The 25,346-nt window shown below is 37.7% G+C and overlaps 2 protein-coding genes across 5 annotated transcripts in view; both read left to right on the forward strand.

The window, feature by feature from the left end:
* The first annotated feature begins 1,095 nt into the window (after positions 1–1,095).
* TEX30 (testis expressed 30) lies at positions 1,096–8,084 on the forward strand. 4 transcript variants are annotated; one of them, XM_069467045.1, is made up of 6 exons: positions 1,096–1,201; positions 4,351–4,424; positions 4,902–5,132; positions 5,954–6,005; positions 6,501–6,706; positions 7,375–8,084. In XM_069467045.1, exons 2-6 carry the CDS (start codon positions 4,410–4,412, stop codon positions 7,546–7,548), a joined length of 678 nt encoding a protein of 225 aa, XP_069323146.1. In that variant the 5' UTR covers positions 1,096–1,201; positions 4,351–4,409; the 3' UTR covers positions 7,549–8,084. The 4 variants fall into 4 exon arrangements, with proteins under 4 accessions (XP_069323146.1, XP_069323147.1, XP_069323149.1 ...); XM_069467046.1 differs by lacking the exon at positions 4,351–4,424; XM_069467048.1 differs by lacking the exon at positions 6,501–6,706 and having other exon boundaries at positions 7,375–7,469.
* Positions 8,085–11,229: 3,145 nt separating this feature from the next.
* LOC138382436 (leucine-rich repeat transmembrane protein CCDC168-like) overlaps positions 11,230–25,346 on the forward strand; it is a 32,127-nt gene continuing 18,010 nt past the window's right edge. The window contains exons 1-5 of the mRNA XM_069466938.1: positions 11,230–11,460; positions 11,582–11,615; positions 11,706–11,748; positions 17,289–21,625; positions 22,199–23,348. Of these exons, the coding sequence (XP_069323039.1) occupies positions 11,230–11,460; positions 11,582–11,615; positions 11,706–11,748; positions 17,289–21,625; positions 22,199–23,348 (5,795 nt within the window). The remainder of the gene's footprint in view (positions 11,461–11,581; positions 11,616–11,705; positions 11,749–17,288; positions 21,626–22,198; positions 23,349–25,346) is intronic.

Here is a 25,346-nt window from a genome sequence, read left to right on the forward strand (position 1 = left end):
TGAGGAAACACTGGTGATAAATGACAGGGCCTAAGTGGTTTTCTGGAATTTTATTTCTTTATATGTCCTGTTGACACAAAAGTGGGCAGGTACCAACTGCATTGGGCTTGGGGAAGGTTCATTCATTCAAGAAATATTTGCCAGGCATTATTCATACACAGGAGATTTACGGTTAAAACCAACAAACATAAACACCAGAAACAACCCTGTCTTCATGGGGGAGTTAACAGTCCCGTGAGGAGCCACAGCCCCATCTACAGTGTGTCAGGTGACCTGGGAAGAAGGCTAGGAAATGTGGGGAGATGATTAGGGAAAGCCTCGCTGAGGAAAGGACATGTGACTGACGACCCCAAGGAGATGCTGCGGACCACTGGGATCTCTCTGAAAGAAAACAGCCAGGACAAAAGCGCCGTAATGGGGGACTGCCTGGTGGGCTGTGAGTGAGGACAGCAAGGAGGCCAGGTCTGAGTTGAAGGAGCGGGGAAAGAGCCCCATAGAAAGGGAAGCTGGCGGACTGATCAGATACGGCTGTGTAAGGTCACTGAGCTGCCTTTGGCTTCGATGATGAGCGAGAGGGGCCGCAGGCGGAAGGTTCTGAGTGGAGGGGTTTACATCGCCCCAGGACCCACTTGGCTACTGTGTCGCTGGTGTAAGGGTGTAAGAAGGGGCCACTTAGGTGACTTTCATAATCCCAGCACAGATGATGGTGGGGTTTGGCCCAGTCTGGTAGAAATGTGAGAAGTGGATGGATTCTGCATATATTTAAAAGTAGACCCGACAGGACTGACGAATCGATTGTAGGGTATGAGAGAAAGACTAGTCAGAGTTGGTCGCGCGTCTTTTGACCCGAGCGACCGCTAGAATAGAGTGGCTGCGGCGGGGAAGGGTTCAGGGACGCAAGCTTGGGGCGAGACAGAGACTAAAGTTGGCTTTTCAGTGCTCCACAAACTGGGGTAGCAGCTGCGGCCCACCCCCTCGTCCTCCCGCGCGATCTGCGGCTCTTGCTCAACAGCAGCTCCCCGGCGCCGGCGGGCGGGAAAACTCCGGCTCCCAGCTAGCCCCGCGGCTAGGCCAGCGCGCGCGTGCGCCGTAGCAGACCGCGCTGGCTGGGGCGGGTGAGGCGGTCGCTTCGACTGTGCTGGTTTGCTCCCCGGAGGGAGTGAGAGCGGTTGTGTGTCCGCGGCCTCTTTCGCCTTCCCGGGTAAGTGCGGCTGTGGCGGTTGACGCCGCCAGGTGAGGCTTGGCTTCCTGGGGGAGTGGGAGCGCGTCCGGCTGGCCCGCTTGAGGCGTTTGGGGCTCGCGGCGTCTCTCCTCAGGGGCTGTTGGCAGGAGCCGAGAGGCGTTCGGTGTAAGTTCGGCGCCCGCGGGAGCAGCTGGTGGGGGCTTCGTCCGCTTTGCGGAGTAGGAGGGTGGAGTGTGGGGTCGGTACGGACGGAGAGAGCCGAACCGGGCCAACGCTGACCACGCTGGCCAGTCCCCGGTGACGAGCGAAGCAGTCTTGGAGATTTGACGGGTCGACCCCGGGATGGCCCACGGCCCAGCCCCAGCACACACGCATTTGTTGAGTGAATAAATACAATTCCCAAGTGCCGTTGAACCCCAGACTCTTGTGAGACAGCGGTTTGAATTTTTACCCTCGTATTGTTTGGTGTGTGTTGTTGACCTGACCCCCGGAAGACTTGAACTCTGAACGTTTTTGTTTGCCCCGTGACAGCCAAGGTAATGCAGTAGATATAACAGATAATGCACAAACGTTTTTAAACTGAAAGTTGAAGTGGTTATGGCATTTTGATCCTTTAGTGTGAGATACGATCACTTATTACATTCTGAGTATAAGTGGTCATAAAAATCATTTTTGAATGCTCATGATGTATGGACATGATATTAAATACAGCACATACCTTATTTAATAGCCACAGCATCTCTAGAAGGTTGCTATTTTCTCCATTTGCAGTTTGAAGGCATTGTGGCTGAGCCAGGCTTGAAACCCTGCCCCATCTGAATCCAGAGCAGAGATTAAAACCCAGACAATCTTAGAGCATGTTGTTTTGGGATTATATTATGGGACAATTTCCGTGTTTCTGAAGTAGTCCAGAACATGTGCACCAGTTGTGAAGAACAAACTGTTCATCGTGAAGTCTGGAAGGGAGTAGAGTTTTCCTTAAAAAACACCAAAAACCATGTTGTTAGAGAGTAGTGGAGCATTCTATCATGAGGGTGCTTGAGTGCATACATCTTAATTTGACTCCCTCTTGGAAGTCTCACTAAAATTACAGATTGTTCTTTTGTAAGCACCAAAGGAGGCAAGAAAGGTTCATTTTTCTCTGCTGCACCCCTTTTAATAAAGGGATTTGTTCTGTGAATTTCGGATTCACTTGAGGGGCCACACTTGGGGATCTGCAGGTTCCCCACCCCTGATTAATGGAGAAGATGAGAAAAGAACACTAGCAATCAAATAGTGGGCTCTGGAAAGCATGTCTTAACAAACCTTAACTTCCAAACCAGAAGTGGGGAATGCTGTCGAACAATTCTGTATAAACCACAGAATCTTCAAAGTGTCTGGAAACCAGCAGCACTGGACACCTTTGGGCCTGGGAATGAAGATGGTGGTGGTGCTGGGGGTGGGTGGGTGGGGCTTAAATAAAGATGACAGGTGAAATCTGTTGAAGAAGCAGTTAGATATCTAGATCCCGTTTCCCATTTCCCACTGTTGGGTAACTGCCTTTCCCCTTTAGAAGACAGAATAGAGGCTTATTCTCTTGAAAAAATAAAACAGAAGCTTTGAACTGGGGGCCCCAAATCATAGTTAATTCTAGGGCTACATTTATGAAACAAGGGACACTGAAGCCTGAAATCCTTTATCCTCCTTCTCCCACTCAACTCCCAGAACTTTTGCCCCAGGACTGATACTCTCCAGGTTCAAATAAGAGAATTCTACAAACACACACAGATGTGGAAAAATATGCAATAAGTTGGTCACAGTGGTTGCTTTTGGGAAGGGATAGGAACTTGGTGGTAGTGGAGGGGGAGAGTGTGAGGAAGCTTCACTATCTTTTTGTTCTTTCAAACTTTTCTACCATGTGCATATATTACCTATTCAAAAATGAAATGTATATTCCTTCACCCCAGGAAGGTCTATGAAAAAAAAAAAAAGAAATGTATTCTTTAAAAAACTATGAACAGACCCTTGACAGTGATTCCTATCCCAGGAATTTATCTTATAGCTATACCTACACACGTGAAAATAATGTAAGTACAGTATTATCTGGAAAGATACAAAAGAAGCAAGTAGTATTGGTTACCTTTGTAGAAGGGATCTAATGATGGCAAGGCAAAAGTGGAATGAATGAGATTTCTTCACTGTATATTCTTGGTACCTTTTGAACTCTGAACCATGTTATTGTTAGCTATTGAATGAATGAACAAATGAATAAATGTTAATATGGAAAAATGGGTCAGTAATGGAGATCCTAATTGTTGATTATATCCTGAACAATATAAGATCTCTTACAGTCGGAAGAAATGCTACGTAACAACCCCAAAATTTCAGTGGCTTACAGAATTTTGTGCTTATGGATCTTTGAGTAACCTGTTGTTTAGATCTTGGCTGACCTGGTCTAGACTCCAAACTTTACTTTTGGGTTCAGATCTGCTCCGTGTGTCTTCATTTTGGGACTCAGACTGAAAATGTAAAACTACCTGAAGCATGTTTTTCTCATGACTGAGGGTGACAGTTAAAGAGAGCTTCTGGAAATTTGCCTCGTGCCTCAGCTCAGAAGTCATACATTGGAATGTCTGCTTGTATTCCATCGGTTAAAACAAGTCACACAGCCAAGCCAAAAGTCAACAGGGTGAAGATGTATACTCTGCCTACTGGAAGCACTGCAAAGTCACATGACAAAGGGTGTGGATGAATACTTCCATTACATAGGAGGAGGAAGACTTGGTAACTATGATGAAGAAAATGGTTTAATAGAAAGATGGTGAGAAATTAAGTTGAGGATACTTGGTTGAGAATGATTCTTACAAAAATATGTGTTTATGTATATGTAAATTATTATTTATACCAAGATACAGCATTCCTACTTTGATATGAATTATCTGAAGGCTTCCATATTAAGGTATCACATTTGCTTTATCTTATATAACATCTACCAGCCCCACACCTGGCCCTATAACTAATTCTGAGTGCTCATAGAAACCTTGAAGATAGTATTTGATGTAACCAATATACATGTAAAGACACCAGTTTAAATATGTTTATTTCAGCTACTGAATGTGTTCATTCATAGTTCTTAAGTCATATCCATGTCTGCCAACTCACCTTTCACAACAGAATCTTCTTTTCAGGGAGATGTCCTTTGCTTCTCAGATGTAATGCACTTTAAGTTTGTTATTCAACAGTGAAAATGAGTCATACAGAGGTAATACATATTTTCATATGTTCTGCATCTTCAGGGTTCTTCTTTTTTTGTGTGTGTGTAATTATATGGCTTCAGAGTAATCTTATTTTCCACTTTCACTATGAGAGGCAGTGTAACATTAGTGGTTAAAAGTGAGGACTCTGGAGCAGACTACCCAAGTTTGAATCCTAGCTAGTGGCTGTATAACTTTGGGCAATTTACTTAACCTGCTATGCCTTATCTATAAAATGGGGATAATGATAATACTTGCCTCCGAATTGTTAGGAAGGTTAAAGGACTTATTACATATAAAGCACTTATAATAGTACCTGACATACAGTAAGCACTTCTTAAAATATTAAATATTAACTAATATTAATATGATTACTTTTTGTCTGGAGGCCATGACTTGAATCATGAGCCTCATAGAGCAAACGTATATCGTTATTCAGTTGTCTAAATAGGCAAGGAAGTAATTTTTGATCTCTTGAATTCCAGGTTAAATTAAAAATACCTTTTGGAAATAAATTACTAGATGCTGTTTGTTTGGTACCTAACAAGAGCTTGACGTATGGAATAATCCTTACACATGGAGCATCAGGAGATATGAATCTTCCTCATTTGATGTCACTGGCATCCCATCTTGCATCTCATGGGTTTTTTTGCCTGAGATTTACCTGTAAAGGCCTTAATATTGTACATAGAATTAAGGCATATAAGTCAGTTTTGGTAAGAAAATTTCTTTGTATTTACTTGCAACAGAATTCTGTTTAAAATTCTTAATTTAAGACATTTTGTTAACAGTCATTTGGTTTAATTAAAAAACTTTACATTTATTCTTAGAAACTCAGTAGTACATGAAAGCTATGTAGTGGTCATATTTCTCTTTTTTGCCATCAGTTAGTTTCCAGGGAGATGAATGCTTACATCATAAATGTTCTTCCATGACATTGCCAAGGAAACTACTTAAGATATGATTTTCTCACTGGAATTATATAACTTTAGAATATAGTTCTGGCATTATAGAGTATTTCTAGAATATTTCCAGAATATACTATATCTATACAAATTTGGGACTGTTTTCTGTATATATTATTTAGCAATACTGCTTAAAATCCCTGGATAAAAGTCAACTTTGAAATTTCCTTTAGCCTAAATTATTTCAAGTGTGCTAATAAGTTTTTTGGAACTTTAAATTAGATGTTAGCATTATTATCAGATTTGGTATTAGTTGGAAGCTTTTACTGGCCTTTTTAAAAAAATAACTTGTTCTTTAAAAGTAGTTTAGTGCTTGAATATTTTTATAAAAGTAAATCGATTTTTTTCTCACATATTTGCCTGTATTACCCAACATGTGATTTAATAGTAAAAGCATGACCAGACAAGGAAAGAACTGCTTACCTGTTTCAAGAACAATCCCTTAAGATTTTGTGATTATCTTTGCATAGATTTTCACACATTTCAGTAGTGATGAGAAATAATATATCTGGGCTTTCCAGTAGAGTAATTTATAGGAGAAGAATTGATCATTTTTTGGTTGATTTTTCTAGAATTACCTAAAGACCTCAGGAGAATATAAACTTGCAGGTGTTTTCCTTGGAGGTAAGTTGCAATGCTTATTAACTACCCATTTTAATACAGGAATAGATAATTGATAATTAAAATTGATAACAGAAAGCTAATTTAAGGGGTTTTTTTTGTTTTGGTAAAGTCACCTTCTTGAAGTTAAAGTATTTTATATATATTTAAAGCACATTTGAACCTCATATATACATTGTAATCTGAGAAGCTTTCCTTTTATTTATATCCCCAAATCACCCTTTTGCAAATGATGATTCCCTGACAAGGATTATCCTTACCCTTTTAAGTATTCTTCAGAAAAATAATTGCTATTTTTTTTTAAATTTGACTTAAGATCAGTCAGTTTTTAGCTCTTCACAAAGCAATAAATGTTCATCATGGGCACTGCAACTTGTTATTTGCCACCTTTTGGAGTTTATGGGTGAACAGTAAATGAAATCTAATTTGCCACACCATCACTGCTACTTTATGCCAAGGTTTATGTTTCAAACTGAATTTAATTTTAATTGATTTTAGGTCGTTCAATGGGCTCAAGAGCAGCTGCTTCTGTTATGTGTCATATTGAGCCAGATGATGCTGATGATTTTGTTCGAGGTCTCATTTGTATTTCTTATCCACTGCACCATCCAAAGCAGCAGCATAAACTCAGAGATGAAGATCTCTTTCGTATAAAAGATCCTGTACTGTTTGTGTCAGGCTCAGCAGATGAAATGTGTGAAAAGGTGAATTACAACTCAGTGTTTGTGTGAATGAGAGAAAGAGTATGAAAAACAAGTATCTTGGGAATGAGATATTAACGCAACATTCAGTCTCTTTTACAAAAGATGTGAGTTTGACTGATGCTAGTTTTATGCATTGGTTACCCTGTTGCTTTGGAGAACCTAAAAAATACAAGCATACTGACAAAATTCATCTTCCTGGAAAGAGTTGTAAATGTAAACTTTATTTGGGAAATGAAGGATTAATATCTGAATCTTCTGATTTGGGGGATTACTAGACTGTTTTACTATGTCAACGGTCAGATTATTTGTTATAAAATTAACTCTTGAGAATGGGTTGGCAACGTCTACACATTACTAAATACTAGCCTAATATGAAACAACTTTGTATTTCTTAAATAATTTCCTTGGGAAAAAGATTTTTTTGGGAAAACTTTTTATTGTCACTAATGAATGCTTGATCTGTTATGTGGTATTTCTATATCTGAGAGAAGTGGTCTGCCACTTCTGTATATATTTCCTTACACATTTTGTTCCCTAGAATGTTGTTTATAGAGAAAATATTTAATGAATACTTGGTGAATAGCTGCCAAAATAAGTGGGGGAGAGAGAATCTTTTATTAAACACCAATAGAACGTTAGTCTAGTATCTTCTTCTTTTTTTCCTTTAGAATTTGTTGGAGAAAGTGGCACAGAAAATGCAAGCTCCCAATAAAATCCACTGGATTGAAAAGGCAAATCATTCCATGGCAGTGAAAGGACGGTCAACAAATGATGTTTTCAAAGAAATAAATACACAGATTTTGTTTTGGATCCAAGAAATCACTGAAGTGGACAAGAAATAATTGTCATTAGTTAAAAGCCATGTTATTTTGAATACAAATACAGTTAATTTGATAAAGAACAATATACCTCTCAGCAGTATGAGATATATTTCAGACTAATTTAATGTTCTTTAATGTTCCCCTATTTTTAAACACATTTTGATTGTGAAATTGATGTCTTTCACAAAATGTCTTTTGAGAGCACTGTTATAGTTGTATAAAGATGATGTAAAAATATTGAAGGTGGTCTAAATATAATTTATTTTCATTAGTATAGTTAAGTTTTGAAAAAAATTAAACATTTGAATTTTGTTACAACAGTGCTTTGTCTTACTGATATGCAACTGAGAAACTATTCTTAATTTTGCAGAGCAGTGTCACTAAAAAAGGAAAACAAACCTTACTTTTCTATAGTAAATCTAGTCAGATTTACAGAGTATATACATTTTGTCCTCTAATCTTTTAATAAATCTCATTTAAGTGATAGGAACTGAGACACATTTCAAGTATGGAGACTCTTGAACACTTTTTAAAATGAAGTAACCACTTTCATTTAAGAAGTGTTCACTGAAGGCCTGTTGTTATAGGCAAATCTCGTTAGGTTTGTAAAGATGAGTAAACACCTGGAGTTACACAACACGGTGTATGAGGCTGGGTATGGTGGTTCACATCTGTAATTCTTGCACTTTCGGATTCTTAGGCAGGAGGATCACTCCAGCCCAGGGCTTTGAGATCACCCTGAGCAACACAGTGAGACCTCCATATCTACAAAAAAAAGTAGCTGGGCATGGTGGCTCATGCCTATAGTCCCAGTTACTGAGGCTGAGGTAGGAGGATGACTTGAGCCTAGAAGTTGGAGGTTACAGTGAGCCGTGATGACACCACTGCACTCTAGTCTGGGCAACAGAGACCCTGCCTCAAAAAAAAAAAAAAAAAAAAGTGTGTGAAATCAATGGGTAGAACACTGTCTGATTAAGGTGAGAATTAAATAATGGCTAAATAGTGGGACATCTGTATCTAGGCAGAGTTAGAGGCATTTAATTTTGCCTTGGCAAGTTCAGGTATCTCATGAACTGGATCTTGAATAATAATGAGTTATATATTAAAAACAGTTTCTATATTTCCTATAAAGTACACAAAATTTGATGAGGCTGATGTTAAATTTATATAGAAGTTTGTGTAAGGAATGATTTTCTGTAGTAAGAAATTAATCTTTTCCCTAGCCTCCCTACTGCTCTTAATGTTAGGCCTTTCAGACAGCCTCAGGTGGCCTGAGCAGCTTGCAGACTTTTGAGTTTCCTCATTCCTCCTGCCCTGGTGTAGCCAATGGATTTTAATTACTGTTGTCTTTCTAAATATGGCATAAAGAATGAAAACTAGTTAACAATGTCCAAATCATTACTAGTATAGAATAAAATCATATACCACCATAAATTGAAATTCCTTTATCAGTATACAATACTTTTAGGCTAAGTCATTTTTTTGAGCAAGACCTCAATTTCAAAAAATAGTGTATAATTAAACAATAGTTAACATTGGAAATTTTAAAACAATTCTAGTATCAAAAGTTAAAAAATGCCCAGAGCTGTCAAAAAATATCATAACTTGTCTATTAACTATAAATCAGTTGGTGAATATTAATATTGTGAGCCAGAGATAAAACTAATGGGAAAAAGGGAAATAAAAGGGACAACTTATTACAAAGTAGACCATAATATAAAAGTTTGATGAAATAGATTTAAAAGTTTACTAACCAGGCTTTGAAGTTATAATATTTGAGTTTGTAAAATTAAACTATACGCATAATATGGATGACCAAAGATTTTACTTTAAATAGAGGGATAATTCAGGTGATCATTTGAAGTTGCTTTTCTCCTAAGTTGTCTAGAAGAAACTAATACTCCTTCTTGATGCAATGGGTTGCCATTTGAGAACCATAAATCTAGCAATAGTTGGAGAACATATAACTCCTAGAGAAAGATAGGAGTGATATGTCTAAGGCTGAAATGAACATTTAGGAAAAGGTCCCATCTACGCTTCTGCATAGATTCTTGCCGGAAAATGTTTAGCCCTTTCATGTTTAAGATTATGGTAAAAGAGCCATCCTGGTGCCTCTTCTGGTAGGCCCTAATTAATGGCATAAATACTCACTTAGACCAGTGCTTCCCAAGTTGGGGAGCTGGGTGGGAGATGGGATTTTACCCCCAAGGGGACTTTTGGCAATGTCTGGAAACTTGTGGTTGTCACAACTAGGGTAGGGGTGCTACTGGTATCCCATAGGTAGAAGGAAAAGGGATGTTGCTAAACATCATACAATGCTTAGGACAGTAGCCACAACAAAGAAGTTAAACCTAAAAAATAAAGATTATAAATACCTGTAGGCTATGGTCCAGTAGACTGGAAGGCTAAATTCCATCATTTAGAATGTGTTATTGATCTCATGATCTCCAATACTTGGGGAAAGTAAGAGCTCAGTAAATCTTTGTTGTTACATTCAGTTGAACTGATGTGACAGAGACCTGAATGGTTTTCTTGAGTGTAATGAATAACACTTCTTTCCTCGACCCACCTTGGATAAATAAAGACAAAGGAAGTATTAATTACATCTTCAAAGAAGAGTATTCTTTTTTTTTCTTTTCTTTTTTTTCATGTCGGTGGTTTTCAGTGAGGAATAGTACTCTAAATCAGAGGTAGTGTTTTTACGTTTTTCTAGTCCAGACTATCCTGTCTACTTGTGACAAAAATTGTATTTGTTTGGTTGGCTTCCAGGCCTACCCTCTAGACTTTGAGGGAAAATGAGCAGTACTATACTTAGATCTGCCTCTGCCCCACCCTTAATTCTGACATCTGAAAGAACATCACAAATAACTCCTTGGAATCACCATAGGCAAGGTGAAGAGGAAATTATCCAGGAGGCCATTCCGAAGACTAACGTTAGTTTTCTGCTTTTCCATGGATCATTGAAGAGGAGCATTGCCAACTGATCCCTCTGGCAGAAAGAAATATAAAATGAGGTGTTAGATTTTAAGAAAAAAAAATCAGGCCCATAAGAGATGAGTTATTTGTCTTAGATGGTAACAGTGGGACATACTTAACCAAAAATTATTTTACTCCCTCTAAGTTTAAAAAATAAAATATTTGGCATTTATCTGAAATTCAAATTAAATTGGGCGTATTTGCTAAATCTGTCAACCCAACATTCATTCTAAGAAAGAACTATAGTTTTCCTGACTACGAGGAAGCACTAAAATACACTAGTCCTGGTGGTAAGAGAAATGGTTATGTCAAATGCTTTCTACCAATTCAAATTTATTCTATATTTTTTGAATTATAGAGCTGTGATAATCCAACTATTCTAAGGGATTATAGAATTATATTGCTTTTTATGAAGTTAATGGATAACTTTTTGAATTTTAATAAAAAACTACTTACAGCACTGTACATGTCTCACCTATGAACTTTATTGCTAAAGTAAGTTGATATGAGCTCAGTTAAATACCCACTATGACACGTATCTCACTTTACATAGGCCCTCAGCAGTCACTACTGCACTTAATAAGACACTAGGCAGCACTGGAAATTTTTTTCTGCAGAATGTTGTGCATGGCTACAAGATGGGCATACCAACTTTTTATGTTTTGGGGCATCTGAAATCTAGGACTTCTAAATGAGATACCAATATCTTTCAAATATTACATTAAAATGTCAAAGCATTATTATTTCTTTAAAAAAGCGATGAGGGGTGGATTGGAAGATAATACATTTTTGACATTATGGGACCTTCTAGAGTCCTGGATTATTCAAAATCATTGGATAGCGATCCTCTTTATAATTTTCCTAGGAATTATTTTTGAGATAGTACTAGTAAAAATTTGTGCATCCTTTCAGAAGAAGACAGTACGTCCAGAAAAGGGTAGTTCAGATGCCCAAGAGGTAAGAACAAACTGATTTCCCCTTCTCCTATTTTTAAAAATCACACATAAGAATAATTTGTAATATTTTTGAACTTTGATATTTATACTACTCTAACAATTAACTTTTTCTCTTAAAATAGAATGAAGACAGTTACCTGAAAAGCATGAAATTTGGTAAATATTATACAATTTTATACTTTAGTATAAAACTTGTTCAGCCTGAACTTCTCCCATTGATACTGTGACTTTGTAATTCCCATTTAGCTCCAGAGAATCGGTCAGTTATTCATTCATCTTCAGAAGAAAAGTAAGTGATATATTTTGACGTTAAAATAGGTTGGTTATGTTCTATTCAGAAGTATATTTACTGCTGAATTTTAGAGGAGTTTTCCTGTATATACAGAGGACCACAGCTATTCAACATCATGATTGAATCTAACATTTATTTTAAATGGTTTCTATGTTCCAAGCTGTGTAAAGGGATTTCCATATATTATTGAAATTATCCTTCAAGGTAAGTAGTGTTTTTACTGATGAGGAAAATAAAACTAGGAGAGGTTAAGTGACTTGTTTTCCTACTGTCTTTCTCCAATACACACAAAGAAGTAGTGTCACTAGTTGTTATAATTCAGTTGAAAAGATACTTATTCGGCACCTACTATGGACCAAGCAAGCACTGAGCTAGATGCTGCAAGAGTGACATGAAAGGAGTCTATAAAGTCAGAATTTATTTATCAGCATCCTAACAATACCTCAGTGCTAAGGATTAAATACTGACGTCATCTCTACTCTTGTAGCTATCAGTATTTTAATTGTTTTAATTGAAATTCATTCAACAATTATTATATATCCACTATACATTAGTGGACACTGTTTGATTCTGGGATACAAACAATATGATAGTCTCTGTTCTCAAGAAGCTTATATTCTTCTGGTGGAGACTTATACACAAAGGATGATTGCCCTGTGGTATAGTGACACAGATAGATAGAAATTTGAGAACATTTAGGAGGTAATTAAGCCAACCTAGGGGTGTTAGGAATGGCTTCAGGAAGAAGGTTATGTTGGAGCTGAATTGTAAGAATGAATGAAAATTAGCCTAAAAAAGACACAGGGTTAGGAGGGTAAGAAAGACATTCTAGGACATGAGCAGAGGCAAGGAAATCAGAAGCAACAGGGTGTGTAAGAAACAATTACTTCAGAGTTGCTGGAATGTTAAAGTTGAGTCAGGGAGTAGTGGGAAATGACTGTGAAGAGGTAGGCAGGAGTCAGATCAGGGAAGGCTTTCTATACCATGTTCAGAAGCTTAGATTCAATTCTGTAGATAGTAACCAGTAAAGGTGGTTAAGCATAGGAGTGGCACAGTTTTGTATTTCAGTTATATCACTAATCACTGTGTGGAGGATGAATCTGAGGATTACTTGATGTTAGTCTAATTTCTTTCATTTGTCAGGTGTAAAGGGCTTTAATTCATTTCATTTGGTTGCTATATTGTCATCTTGGGTATTAGCAACTCTAGTTCTAAGGTGGGTGTCTTGGGAAGATGTAACAATATCTGGAGATACAGGTAGGTAGAACCTTGTCAAGGCTGGTTGGGAATAGGAATGTCAGTGCAAGCTAGAGCACTTCAATAGTGCAATCAGAATAAGTCCAGTTGGACAGTCCAAGAGTCAGCGTTTAAGATATTGCAGGGGTTAGGTGTGCATGGTGATCCAAAGTTCACATGTAATTCAAAACTAGAGGATTGACAGGCAAAGGAAGTCACAAGAAGAGATGGGGAGAAAAGGATTTTCAGCTTCAAAATCAAGGAGACCTCAAAGTTTTCTTATCCCTGTATCCCATCATCCTTTTCCTGCCTAGGCAGAAGTTAATCCTTAGATGGCACCTTTCCCAGGGGAAAGTAATTGAGAAGAAGAGATTGGGAGCTGGTGTTGAGGGAAAAGGAGTAGGGAAGAGGTATGGCTCCTATGGCAGCTGCATATTGTGGTGAAAAAACACAAATTTTGAGCTAAAAAATGTCTAGATTGATACCATAGTTCTGTCCCTTGATGGCATGGCCTTGGGCTAATGATTTAAACTCACTATACTTCTATTTCCTAATTTTCAAAATAGGGGTTAGAAGAATTACCTCTCAGAGATATCATGAAGATTAGTTAAAATGGTATGTGTTAACGAAGCAGAGATAGTTTATCCTGGAACCAGAATTTCTTTTGGGGGACAGAACTATATTTGAGACAGCAACTTAAATTACTTTGAAACAAAAGGCCTTGAATATTGGTGGAAGCCCAGCATTAAAATGGTTCAAGTCTCTAATGTATTAGAAACAGAGTAGATTTTATCTTGCTTATGACCTGAGAGAAAAGAGAAAGGTGGGATTGGGTGTGCAGAGGGCCACAGAAGGGAGAGAGGTGCAAGTGAAATGGTGTGAGGCTCAGACTGAATGGCATGAAGGATGGGACTAGAGGTCAGTATCTGAAATCATGCAGCAGAGCCAAGCTGGCCAGGCATCATCTCAGTGAACCAAGCAAACTGCCAACCTTACATTGGATTTTGGGGAATGGTTTGTTTTAGGGTTAACCTCACCCACAGATGCATGTTCATGGCAGAGTCTACCATCAATTACCAGACTTTCAAACCCTGAACCTGTCACTGACTGCTTGATTTCAGAAATGCATTTCCTGAAAGGAGTTATCATTGATAGAAAAAATAGTTTAAAAGCAGATTTGGCATTTATGTGTTACTATGATTATAGAACTACCATTGATTGACTTAATTGATATACAGCCAGTTCTGGTACTTATTACCATGGCTCTAGAGCTTACAGTCTTTGCCTTGGAGCCTAAGAGCATGGGAAGTTCTTTTGAAAATCTCAAAGGCCATTCAAGATTCCCTAGTAGGGAGAAGCCAAAGGACATTTCACAAATGGGGAGACATACCTAATGCTGTTTGCATTGTAATCAACTTCCTCCTACTTCTGCCTCTAAGTCTTCACTAAAGTCAGCAATGTTTATGAATAGCTTGTGTAAAAGGTATTTTTTTTCTCCTCACTGAAATCGAGGAAAGGGTTGAGTCAGGTTGTTGTAGACAGGGGTTAGCAATCTGAAACCTAGAGGTGGAGATGACCATTCAGCAGATACTTACTGAGGGCCTACTCTGTGCTAGGCATTGCTCTGGGTCCTTGAGATACATCGGTGAACAAAACAAAGATTGCTGCTTTATGTTTAGGGGTACAGGAGGGTCAGATAATAAACAATAACATAATAAATAAATTATATAATATGTCAGGAGGTGACATTGTAAAATCAAGGAGAGCTGTGCCGGACAGGCATAGTCTCAGTGAGCCAAGCACACTAGTCTGACACTGGATTTTGGGGAATGGTTATGTTAGGATTATGTCATGCCCGTTCCTAAACCAAGCACTTGGAAATGGGATTACTATAGCCTGAGCCTAATCTGAGGTAGAACAGGTGTTGGAGAATAGTCATCATGATTATTACTCCAACCCAAAATTTTGTCTTAGTTATTAAGGACTGACCTTGCTACCAAAGATTACATAGTAGAATCAATGGATAGATAACAAAGATGTGTATATAGCCTGAATGCAATTGCTAGGGCTGCCATAACAAAATGCCACCGTCTGGGTGGCATAAAAAGTAGAAATTTATTTTCTCATGATTCTGGAGGCTAAAAGTCCAAGATCAAGGTGTCTGGAGGTTTGGTTTCTCCTGAGGTCTCTATCCTTGGCTTGCAGATGGCTACTTTCTTGCTGTGTCCTCACATGGTCTTTTCTCTGTATGTGCTTGGCCTTCATGTCTCTTTTTTGTTTTTTTAATTTATTTTTAATGTTTTTAGAGACAGGATCTCATTCTTTCATCCAGCTGGAGTGCAGTGGTGCAATCATATAGCTCACTGCAGTCTCAAACTCCTGGGCTCAAGCAATCCTTGATCCTCTTGCTCTAGCCTCCCAAGGAGCTGGGACTATGGGCAGGCGTGCATTGCCACAGCCCGGCTGTATCTCTTTGTCCAAATTTTCTCTTCTTATAAGGGCACCAGTCATATTGGATGAGGGCCCCACCCTAAAGGCATCAGTATAACTTAATTACCTTTTAATGGCCTTATCTCTAAATATAGTCATAGAAATTAGGGCCCACCCATATGACCTCATTTAACCTTAATTGATTAAAGGCCCTATCTCCAAATATGATCAAATTCTGAGATACTGGGGATTAAGACTTCAACATATGAATTGTGAGGGAACAGAATTCAGCCCATAACACAGTCTATATATTAGATGTTAATAAATGCTTTAAAAATTGAGGGAACTTGAAAGCTATTTAACATAGTTTAAGTATATACCTAATTTTTTGTTATTTATGAAAAAATGTAATCATTAATGTAGTTTAAAATACCCCTAACTAGCAGAACCCAGATTAATGAGATTTTTCTATATAAGTAATCATTTAGCACAAATAATTTTTATGGTTGGATAGATTATCATGAATTTCATATACTGCCTTTACTACTTTGTTGAGCGGTATTAAAAAGTAAGATCATACTCCAGTAAAATATGAGATAATCTGTATTCCCCAAACAAATAGCTACTAGAGTTATCTGACCTAGTTTACATGAGTTTCAGCTTTTGATGTTAGGCTTGTCCTTCTGTAAAATAGTGACTCTCAAAATTTGTCATGAAGCAGAATCAACTGGAGGGCTTATTAAAACTCAGATTTCTGGACCCTACCCCTAGAGCTTCAGATTCAGTAGTGCTAGGGTAAGACCTGAGAATGTTCATTTCTAACAAGTTTCCAGGTATATTAGTTAGGGTTCTCCAGAGAAACAGAACCAATGGGATAGGTACATATATGTATATGCATATATATTTAGAGAGAGGGAGAGATTTATTTTAAAGAATTGGCTCATGTAATTATGGCAACTAGCAAGTAAAATATCTTTAATTTAAATCCAAAGGCTGTCTGCTGGTGGAATTTCCTCTTGCTGGTGATGGGGTGGGGTGTCAGAGTATTAGTCTTTTGTTCAATTCAGGCCTTCTACTGCTGGGATGATGCCCACTCATGTTAGGAAGAGCAATCTGCTTTTCCCAGAGTCCACTGATTTAAATGTTAATCTCATCCAAAAACACCCTTGGGGAAACATCCAGAATAATGTTTGACCACTTATCTGGGAACCATGCCCAGCCAAATTGACACATAAAATTAACCATCATACCAAGTGATGCTGATGCAGTTGGTCTGAGCACTTTTTAGACTGAGACTAATCATTTGAGGTAAACAGATGTTGGCAAGTTCACAGCCATGATCATTACTCCAACCTAAAGTTGGCCTGAGAAGCACTTCCCTAAAATGTAGGGTTTTCTGTTGATCACAGACAAACAGCTGTTAAGGTAAAGTGGACTTATCTATAGAAAGCTATGGTTTATACTTTTAGACATTTCTCTGTATACTTACTAAATTTCCATAGGAATGTTTTCTTCTTATGAAAACTTTCATATAGAGAATAGAAGTAAAGTGATACTCCTTGTAAAAAGGTATAATCTTATCGTGCAACTTTGACCCATTCCTGTCAAAAATAGACTTTTAGGGAGGTTGAGGTAGAAAGTCTCTTTCTCTGAGATATATAAAAGATTTTACTTTACTTTATCAGTTGATTGGTTTATTAAATGGAAGGAACCAGGTAATAAATTATTTTGTAATGTGGATAATGGTTTTCCAATTTATATTTATCTGTTTTCATACACTATATTAGTTTTTGTTGAATCTAGAAGATAGTTCTTATAAGAAATATATCGTAAGTGGTACTTCATTTGCACACTGTTTTGTTGTATTTCAGAGTTGATACCTTTTCAGAAAGAACAATTACTTCATTACTTACAGCTAAAGAAAATGAAGGTAACTTTGAAGATAGAATTTTGTCTTCAGATGAAATAATATGGGCACGTACCAGTGGAAGTGAATATCAAGTAAGTCACTTTAGTGAAAGTCATGTGCCATCTTCAAATGAGACCAACTCATCTTTGTCAGTGTTTCATTCAGAAGTAAAAGAAATTTTTCTAAGTCATAGAGAACATCCAGAAAATAAAACAGTACAATTTTCCTCAAAGAAATTATTTTCAATAATGAAAACAAACAAAAATAAAAAGTCAGGGTTTTCTTCTGATCTTAAATTTTTAGTAACTGAATACACTGTAGAAAATGAAGATCTAGATGTGGCACCATGTCCTCCAGCTCATTTATTTCTTTCTAGAGACCAAATTAGATGTCTGGAAGAAAATGTGAGAAATCAAATTCCTTCAAAACCTAAAGCTAAGTTAGAGAGTGAAACTACAGATCTGTGCATAAGATCCCCGGAGTCTTTGATTCAGAATCAACATTCTGTTGGAATGGTTGTTTCTGCCCAAGCACAAGATTCTTTTCTAGGACAAAATGCTATTCAGAATGAAGGTTTTTATGAAGCCCAATTTCTTAGTCAAGCCCCAAAATTTGTTCACAACCAAGAATCTATCATCAGCCAGCCTGATATCAAGGCCAGCTACTTTGCTCAGCCTCAAGATTTGATGAGGAAACCATTAATCAGCAGCACACAAGACTCCTTCCAGGCCCAAGATTTGGACAGGAGCCAACATTTGGTTAAAATGACACAAGATTCAGTCAAGGGCCTAGAATCTGATGAACAGTTAGGTGAGGCCCAATATCCTATTTGGTGTGAAGAGTCAAACAAGATTAAATATTCAGTCAAGGGGCAAAATACTATTTTTAAGAATAGTAAATTTATAGTTTTAACTCTAAGTCCAAATTTAGTTGCTGAAGATGTTCCACAACTAGAGAGCTCAAAGCCACGAAGCCAGCAACAAATTGCTTCATCAGAATTAACCCAGGATTCTGTATATAACTCAGTGCCTCTTTCACCTACCATTAAAGGGCAGAAAAACAGAAGAAAAATACCACACAGTAAAAGCAAACCCAGTCTTAATATTCCATCTCTAAAGGCAAAGAAAACACCAACTTCACGGGTATTTCAAATCACAGTATGTCACCCTTCAAAAGATAGGAATGAATTAGGATTCAAGAATAACGCCGAGAAGAAAGAATTATGTGAAAGGAAAGGTGTATCAGATATAGCTTTGAATCTTATTTCTGTTTCCAAGCATTCTCCTTCTTATATTAAAAAATATTCCAGAAAAAAATTAGTGAAAGTCATGCCAGGTTTAATAAAATGTGGACATTCTCTGCAGAAGCAAAATAAGTCAGCAGATACAGAGGAAATCAATTACGCATCTTCTATTGAGGAGAAAGGAATCTTGGGCATTATTAAAAACATGAAGCAGTATGGAAAAGAAAATAAAGGAATAAAAAACATTTTACTCCAAATGTTACCTCAGTTAGAACAGTCCTTGGTGGTCAACACTGATCAACTAAAAGCACTTTGCTCATTAATGGACACAAACTGGAAGAGTGAAGAGTCTCTTATAGACCCAATTACACAAGCAAAAGAAATTGGTATTACAGAATTTCATGCCCCAAATAGTAAAAAAACATTTGACCTACATATTCCAAAGCATGAGACACCTTTAGAGGAAGCTATATCAGAACCTATGCAAAAGCTTGTTTCATCTCCCAAAATGGAATCAAACAGAAGAATGAAAATACAGGAAGATCTACAAAGTACAGAGAATTCCCATCTTCAAATTTCAAATGGAGAGGAGTTACCAACTAGTACACCAAAAATGCAAACATGCTTTCCAAAGGAAAATACACAGAAACAAAAAGATTTTTTGGAAATTGTTCTGGAGTTGTCAAATGTCCGTTTGCTCATTTCCCTAGGAAACAAAAAGCATAAAAGCAGTGAAGAATTAGAAAGCACAAAAATTCAAGTGAGTACAGAAAGTGTAAATCTGAAGGGAAAATCATTAATACTTAATATTACAGAATACGCTGACCTAAATGAAAGTGAGGAACTTGAATGCAACACCAGAAGCAATATAAAAAATATGCGTCGAGATACAAGAGTATCTGATGCCACTTATGATATCATTTCTGAACCACCTGGTATGGAAATGCACAGCAAATTCAAAGCCAAGACAGATACATTAGGAATAATAAGGCTTAGCCATTCAGCATCAAAACAAGAGAAATTGCTAGATGAAAAGAAAACGTGCGATGCAAAACACATTGAGAAGAGCTCTATATTTAAAAAGCCACAACAATGTGACAGAGAGGAAGAGGACAAAGAGAAACAAGAGGAACAAGAAGCAATTCCAGAGCTGACACAAGGTTTCAAGTTCAGCATAGAACTAAAGCAAAAGCCCACATATCTCAAATCTGAAATGGAACAGATCGGTTCAGGAAGTAGAAAACCTCCAAATAAAAACCAAGAGGTACAAACAAAAACTCTTTCTACACAAACTGTTTTGGGGCCTAGTCCATGTCCCATGACAGATCCATTTCAAGTTGAGAAGGTGAAGCAAAGCACAGATAGACCTACAGGCAGAGAAAGTGCTACAGATCCAAAGAATCCACTTACAAGGCCAGAGACCTTGCCAGTTGGTGAACTTTTAATTGAAACAACAGAGGATGGTGTCCCATTTGGTGGAAAGCCCAGGAAGACACTGGATGGTCATATTGTAGAAGAAAAGGAAGACTTAAAAAGAGATTTACCAGCAGTTGCCCTGGGGACTTTCAATATCCACATGCCTACTTTATCATATTGTAAAAGACAGAAAATTAAAAAAAAGTTGTCAGGAATAAAAAGTATCCACAGTATCAAATGTGTAATTAATAAAGTAAAAAAGCCAGCAATCTCACTGAAACCTTCTGTCCACATATGTGGTACTCCAAACCATGCAAAAAGATTGAGAGGCAATTTTGAAATCATAATTACACAGATACTGCAAGATAAAATTGTGGCAGATGTGCTTCTAAATATTATTTACCCTCACATGTCTATTTTGCCTAATACTAAAATGCATAGCAGATTAAATGCAGAGAATCACAGTCATATCAAGCTAATGCAAGAGGAATCTCAAATTTCAAGGGAAGAAAAGTATTTAGATTCCACTAATAAGGGAAATGAGTCCCAAAACACACTAGAAGCTAAATTGCAAGATGAAGAACCTCCACCAAAAGCAGTCCCTCAGGATAGCAGGAATCGCAGACTTGATGCACATCCAGTGATTGAGATTAAAACAGAGAAAGAAATGCATCAACCAATCTCACTCAAAGAAAGCATTATCGAGTCTATTGACCCCCTCATAATGGATTCATCTCATGTTGAGAATGTGAAGAGAAGCGAATCATCACAAACAGACTTCAAAGGCACTGCAGATTCAGAGATGCTGTTTCCAATATCAGGAAAATCACTGACTGGAGACCCTTTAAACCAAACAAGAGAAAGTGGTGTTCCAAGTGATGAAAGTGCTACAAGGGAAATGGATGACTGTGTTGCAGAAAAAAAGGCAGAATTACTAAAAGATTTACCAGCAACTTCCCCAGAGATTTTTAACTACTCCTCGCCTATTTTATCTTGTTCCAAAAGGAAGAAAAACAGAGTAACATTTGCACAAATGACAACTATAATGGGGCCCAAATGTATAAATGTGAAGGCAGTAAAGCCATCAACCTCACTAATATTCAGTAGCACAGACCATGGAAGGACATTAGAATCAGACTTTCAGACCAAGGTTAAAAAGATAAACCAAGTTGAAGGATTGGTTCCTGAATGTCTAAATACCCTTTACTCTTCCATACATAGCAGACTGCAGAAAGAGTTCTGTTGTGCTCAGTTAAAGCAAGGAGAACCAGCACATAAAAAGTACATTGATTTCTTTGCTAACAGTAGGACATTCTATGACAGAGAGGAAAACTTGCAAGATGGAAAGGAAGAGGAACAAAAAGCTACACTAGAAGTAGCTCCTCAGCATAGCCAGCAGCTATGGTCTGATGTCTATCAAATGAAGGAGATCCACCTTGACAAATCAGATCCAGCACTGAACTGTTTAACACAGAAGCTACCCGTTAATGGACAAAAAGTACACTGCCAAACAGGTTTTACACAAACTAGTTTGGAGGCTAGTTTCAAAATGGATCCTATAGAAGCTGAAGAACTGCACAAAGCCAACATAACAGAAGATGACATGAAAGTCCCTGTGGGTCCTAAGATTCCACCTCCCAAAGCAGGAAACTCATTTCTTAACGAACTTTTGAACACAGTGACAGAGTGTGGCTTATCTGGTAGAAACCCTAAAAGGAAACTAGATTCTTATTTTGTGGAAAAAAATTCAGAGGTACCAACAGATTCACAAGTAACATGCCAGCAATTTTCTGATTCATTTGTTTCTAAATCTGAAAGACAGAAAAAGACACTAAAATTAGCAAGGAAGCAAACACTAGTGAGTTGCAGAAGTAGAACCATGAAGAAAATAAAGCTATTGGTTTCATGTGTACTTAACGGCAGGCATAGCATGCAAGGCAATATTAAAATAAAGGTGAAAGATCCACAGCAAAGGGAATATGTAGCAAATGCATTTTTGGACATCATTCACTCCAAGGTGCCTGTTTTGCCCAACATCAAAATGAGAAGTTTAAATGTAGAGACAGATATGCAGAAGATAGCAAGAGTTGGTCATATGTGGCAAATGCAAGAGGAATCACCAAGTGGAAGAAAAATATGTTTCCCAGATTCTATTGAAATTAGTAGTTTTGCTAACAGTGTAACATATAGAAAGGAGTGGGAAGGGGAACCTGAAGCTTTACAGGCTCCAGAGAATAGCCACAGCTTCATACTCAATGCATATCAGAAAGATCATGAGCTTGTCAAATCAGATGAGGAACTGACCCAACCAGAAAGTACAAATATTCAAGTACAACCACAAACACGTTTTACACAAATGATTTTGGGGTCTACTTCATGCCCTATACTGGATCGATTTCAATTCGAAAAGCTAGACAGTTGTGTTAGGTTTTCACCTCTAAAGTCTGGGGAAGCAAATGTTGATGAAATTGTATTTTCTACAAGAAAAGGTGGTATCTCATCTGATGCAAGCCATCAAAAGGAACAGGCTGGTGGTAATGAAAAGAAAGAGACAGTGACTTTTGATTTCCACATGCCAGATTTATCTACAACTGAAAGGAAGAGAAACTTCAAACGATTTTCAGACATGAAAATTTTAATGAATCCCAAATGTGGAATTATGAAGGCAAAGAAACCATTAATGTCATACATGCTCAATATCAAGGGTAGTGCTAGTCCAAACCATAGAAAAGAATTGAGATGTAACTTGACAACCAAAATGAAAGAGGTACATGAAGGTAAAAAAGTGACAGATAAAACATACTCTTTTGTGACTATTACACCTGACATTAATATGTATGGCAAGGTAGAAACAGAAAAAGACACGCTGAGAAGAAAAAGAGTCAGTTCTACACGAGTAAAGCAAGAGATAGCACCACATGATGACATCAAAGAAACCAATTCTCAAGATGAAGAGGAAGAAGAAAGTGAACAGGAGACATTTTTAAAAGTAATTCCACAGCATAGCCAACATTTTGTATTCTGTTCAGGTCAAAGGAAAGGTGTTGACTTTCACAAATTAGAAAGCCAAGGAAGTAGAAAAATTCTGTTTGTTACAGAACAAGATGTCCCACAACAAATTCAGCCTACAGATCCAATGCAAGGAGAAGAGATGAAGAAAATCCTCCAGACACAGAATGCCACAATATGTATGAGTTCAAAGCTTTCTCCTCTAAAATCAGAGGAATCACTAATTGATGAAGTTTTAGTTAGTACAATTAAATGTGGTATTCCAACAGATGGAAACTGTATGGAAGAACAGCACAGTGGTGGTAGAGAGGAAAAGGCAGACTTTAAAAAAGATCTACAGGCAACTGTCCTGAAGTCTTTGACTCTCTCCACACCTGATCCACTTGCGTCTAAAAGGCAGAGAAAGATATTTACACGTAGAACCTTAAAAAATGAAATGAGCCCCCAATGTGTAATGAAGAAGGCGCTGGTCTCCCCAATGTTTAATATCATAGGAGATAGTATGCCAGGCCATAAAAGGCAATTAGAATGCAATGACAAAACCATGATGAAACAAGGCAAACCTGTGGCAGATATATTCTTAAATGCCATTTCTTCTCCCCTGCCTGTTTCCCTTGGTGTGAAAGTGCATAACAGAATAAAAGAGACAGACATGCTGTGGGAAACAAGATTTAGTCATGAACATCAACAGCTAGAGCAATCAGCATATGAAGAGAGGGCCTGGTACACAGATTCCAGTGATAAGGGCAATACGTCAAATGGCACTAAAGATGTCAAAGACCAAGGTGGAGAAGCAGCCCCACTAATTTCCCGACACTGCAATTTCAGTGCTCATAAAACAGAGGAGCCTAACTTTGTGAAGTCAGACCTGGAACTCAAGAACTCAGCAAGCAAAAATATCCCAGAAGCACTTCCTATAGCTCAGGAGATGCAGCAACAAACACTTGCCACACAAAGTGTATTAAATTCTATTTCTCATTCCACTTTGAATTCATTTCCATTTGAGAAGTTATCGAAAAGAACAAAAACACAAAAATGCTTAAAAGATACAGGGAGTCCAAAGATTTCATCTTCAATGCCAGGGAAATCAATTAGTGAATTTTTAGTTGTTACAACACAGACTGATGTCCCCTCTGAAAGAGGCCCTAGAAAGGAGCTTGTTAGTTCTTTTCCAGAGGGAGAGATAAGGTTACAAAAGGATTTACAGATGAGAACCCTTGAGTCTTTTGATTTCTCCATGCCTGCTTCATCTGAATTTAAAGGGCAAAGAAATGCAGCAAAACCCGCTACCTCTGTAACTGGGAAAGCACAGATACCATCAACTTTCGAGACAGTTAATATCACTAGGTGTGGTGCCCTTAGCCATAGAAGGAAACAGAAATTCTCTTCGGGAAACATGGCCAAAGAAATACATCAAAGTATGTCAAATATATTCATGAATACCTTTTCACCTACACCTGTTTCAGCTGGCAGCAAAATGCTTAAAAATATAAAAGCAACAAAAAGCCCATTAAGAAAAACAAGCAACATTACACAGCTAAAGCAAGATGAAGGGGAAAGATGGTATACATATCCCTCTAATAAATGGAGTGTCTCAAGCAACACATTAGAAGCAAGATGGCAATGTGAGGGAAAAAGAGAAGGCAAAGAAGTTTCATTTGAAGCAAGTCTACAATTCCTGAACAGTACAGGAGGTAGAAAAGATCAAAGTTTGCTTATTCCAGAGCAAGAAGTACAACAACAAACACTAGTTTCAGAAAATATATTGGAGTCTATTTTTTCTCCTCTGACTCCATTTCAAACTAAAAAGCTGAAGAAAATCCTCTTGCCACAAAACCACACACTACATGACCTAGGTGAAAAGATTTTGTGTCCAAGATCAGAGAAAGCAATGTTTGACAACCTTTTAATTGATGAAACAGAATATAGTACTACATCTGATGGGAGCCCTATGAGGGAGCTGGGTGTTCCTGGTACAATTTCTTTACAACTGGAGGGTGTAGAGGAAAATGTAAATACACAAAAAGTGATAAAATGCACAGCCAATCAAAGTATCCCACTTGCCAAGTCAGGGAATTCAGTATTTGGAGGTCCAAATGATAAAAGCTGTAGACGGAAACTGGGTGGTGATATTGCCAAGAAACATGAAGAGCTGCAAAAAGATTTACTGACAATGAACACAATGTCTGCTTTATCTGATTCCATAAGGCAGAAAAGGGTACTCAAATTTCCAGAAAAGAAAGCTCTTAGGGGTCCCAAATGTGTAGCTATGAAGGCAAAGAAGACTCTTTGTTCACAGATGCTTAATATCACCCAGCATGTAAATCTACACCATAGGAAGAAACAGGAATG

Source organism: Eulemur rufifrons, chromosome 4, assembly GCF_041146395.1.
Source record: "Eulemur rufifrons isolate Redbay chromosome 4, OSU_ERuf_1, whole genome shotgun sequence".
Lineage (NCBI taxonomy): Eukaryota > Metazoa > Chordata > Mammalia > Primates > Lemuridae > Eulemur > Eulemur rufifrons.

Excerpts from the sequence above, each read along its gene's own strand:
- TEX30 (XM_069467045.1), top strand. Across the intron at positions 6,006-6,500 it reads TGCAGGTGTTTTCCTTGGAG|GTCGTTCAATGGGCTCAAGA; the intron begins GTAAGTTGCAAT and ends AATTGATTTTAG. Across the intron at positions 6,707-7,374 it reads CAGATGAAATGTGTGAAAAG|AATTTGTTGGAGAAAGTGGC; the intron begins GTGAATTACAAC and ends TTTTTCCTTTAG.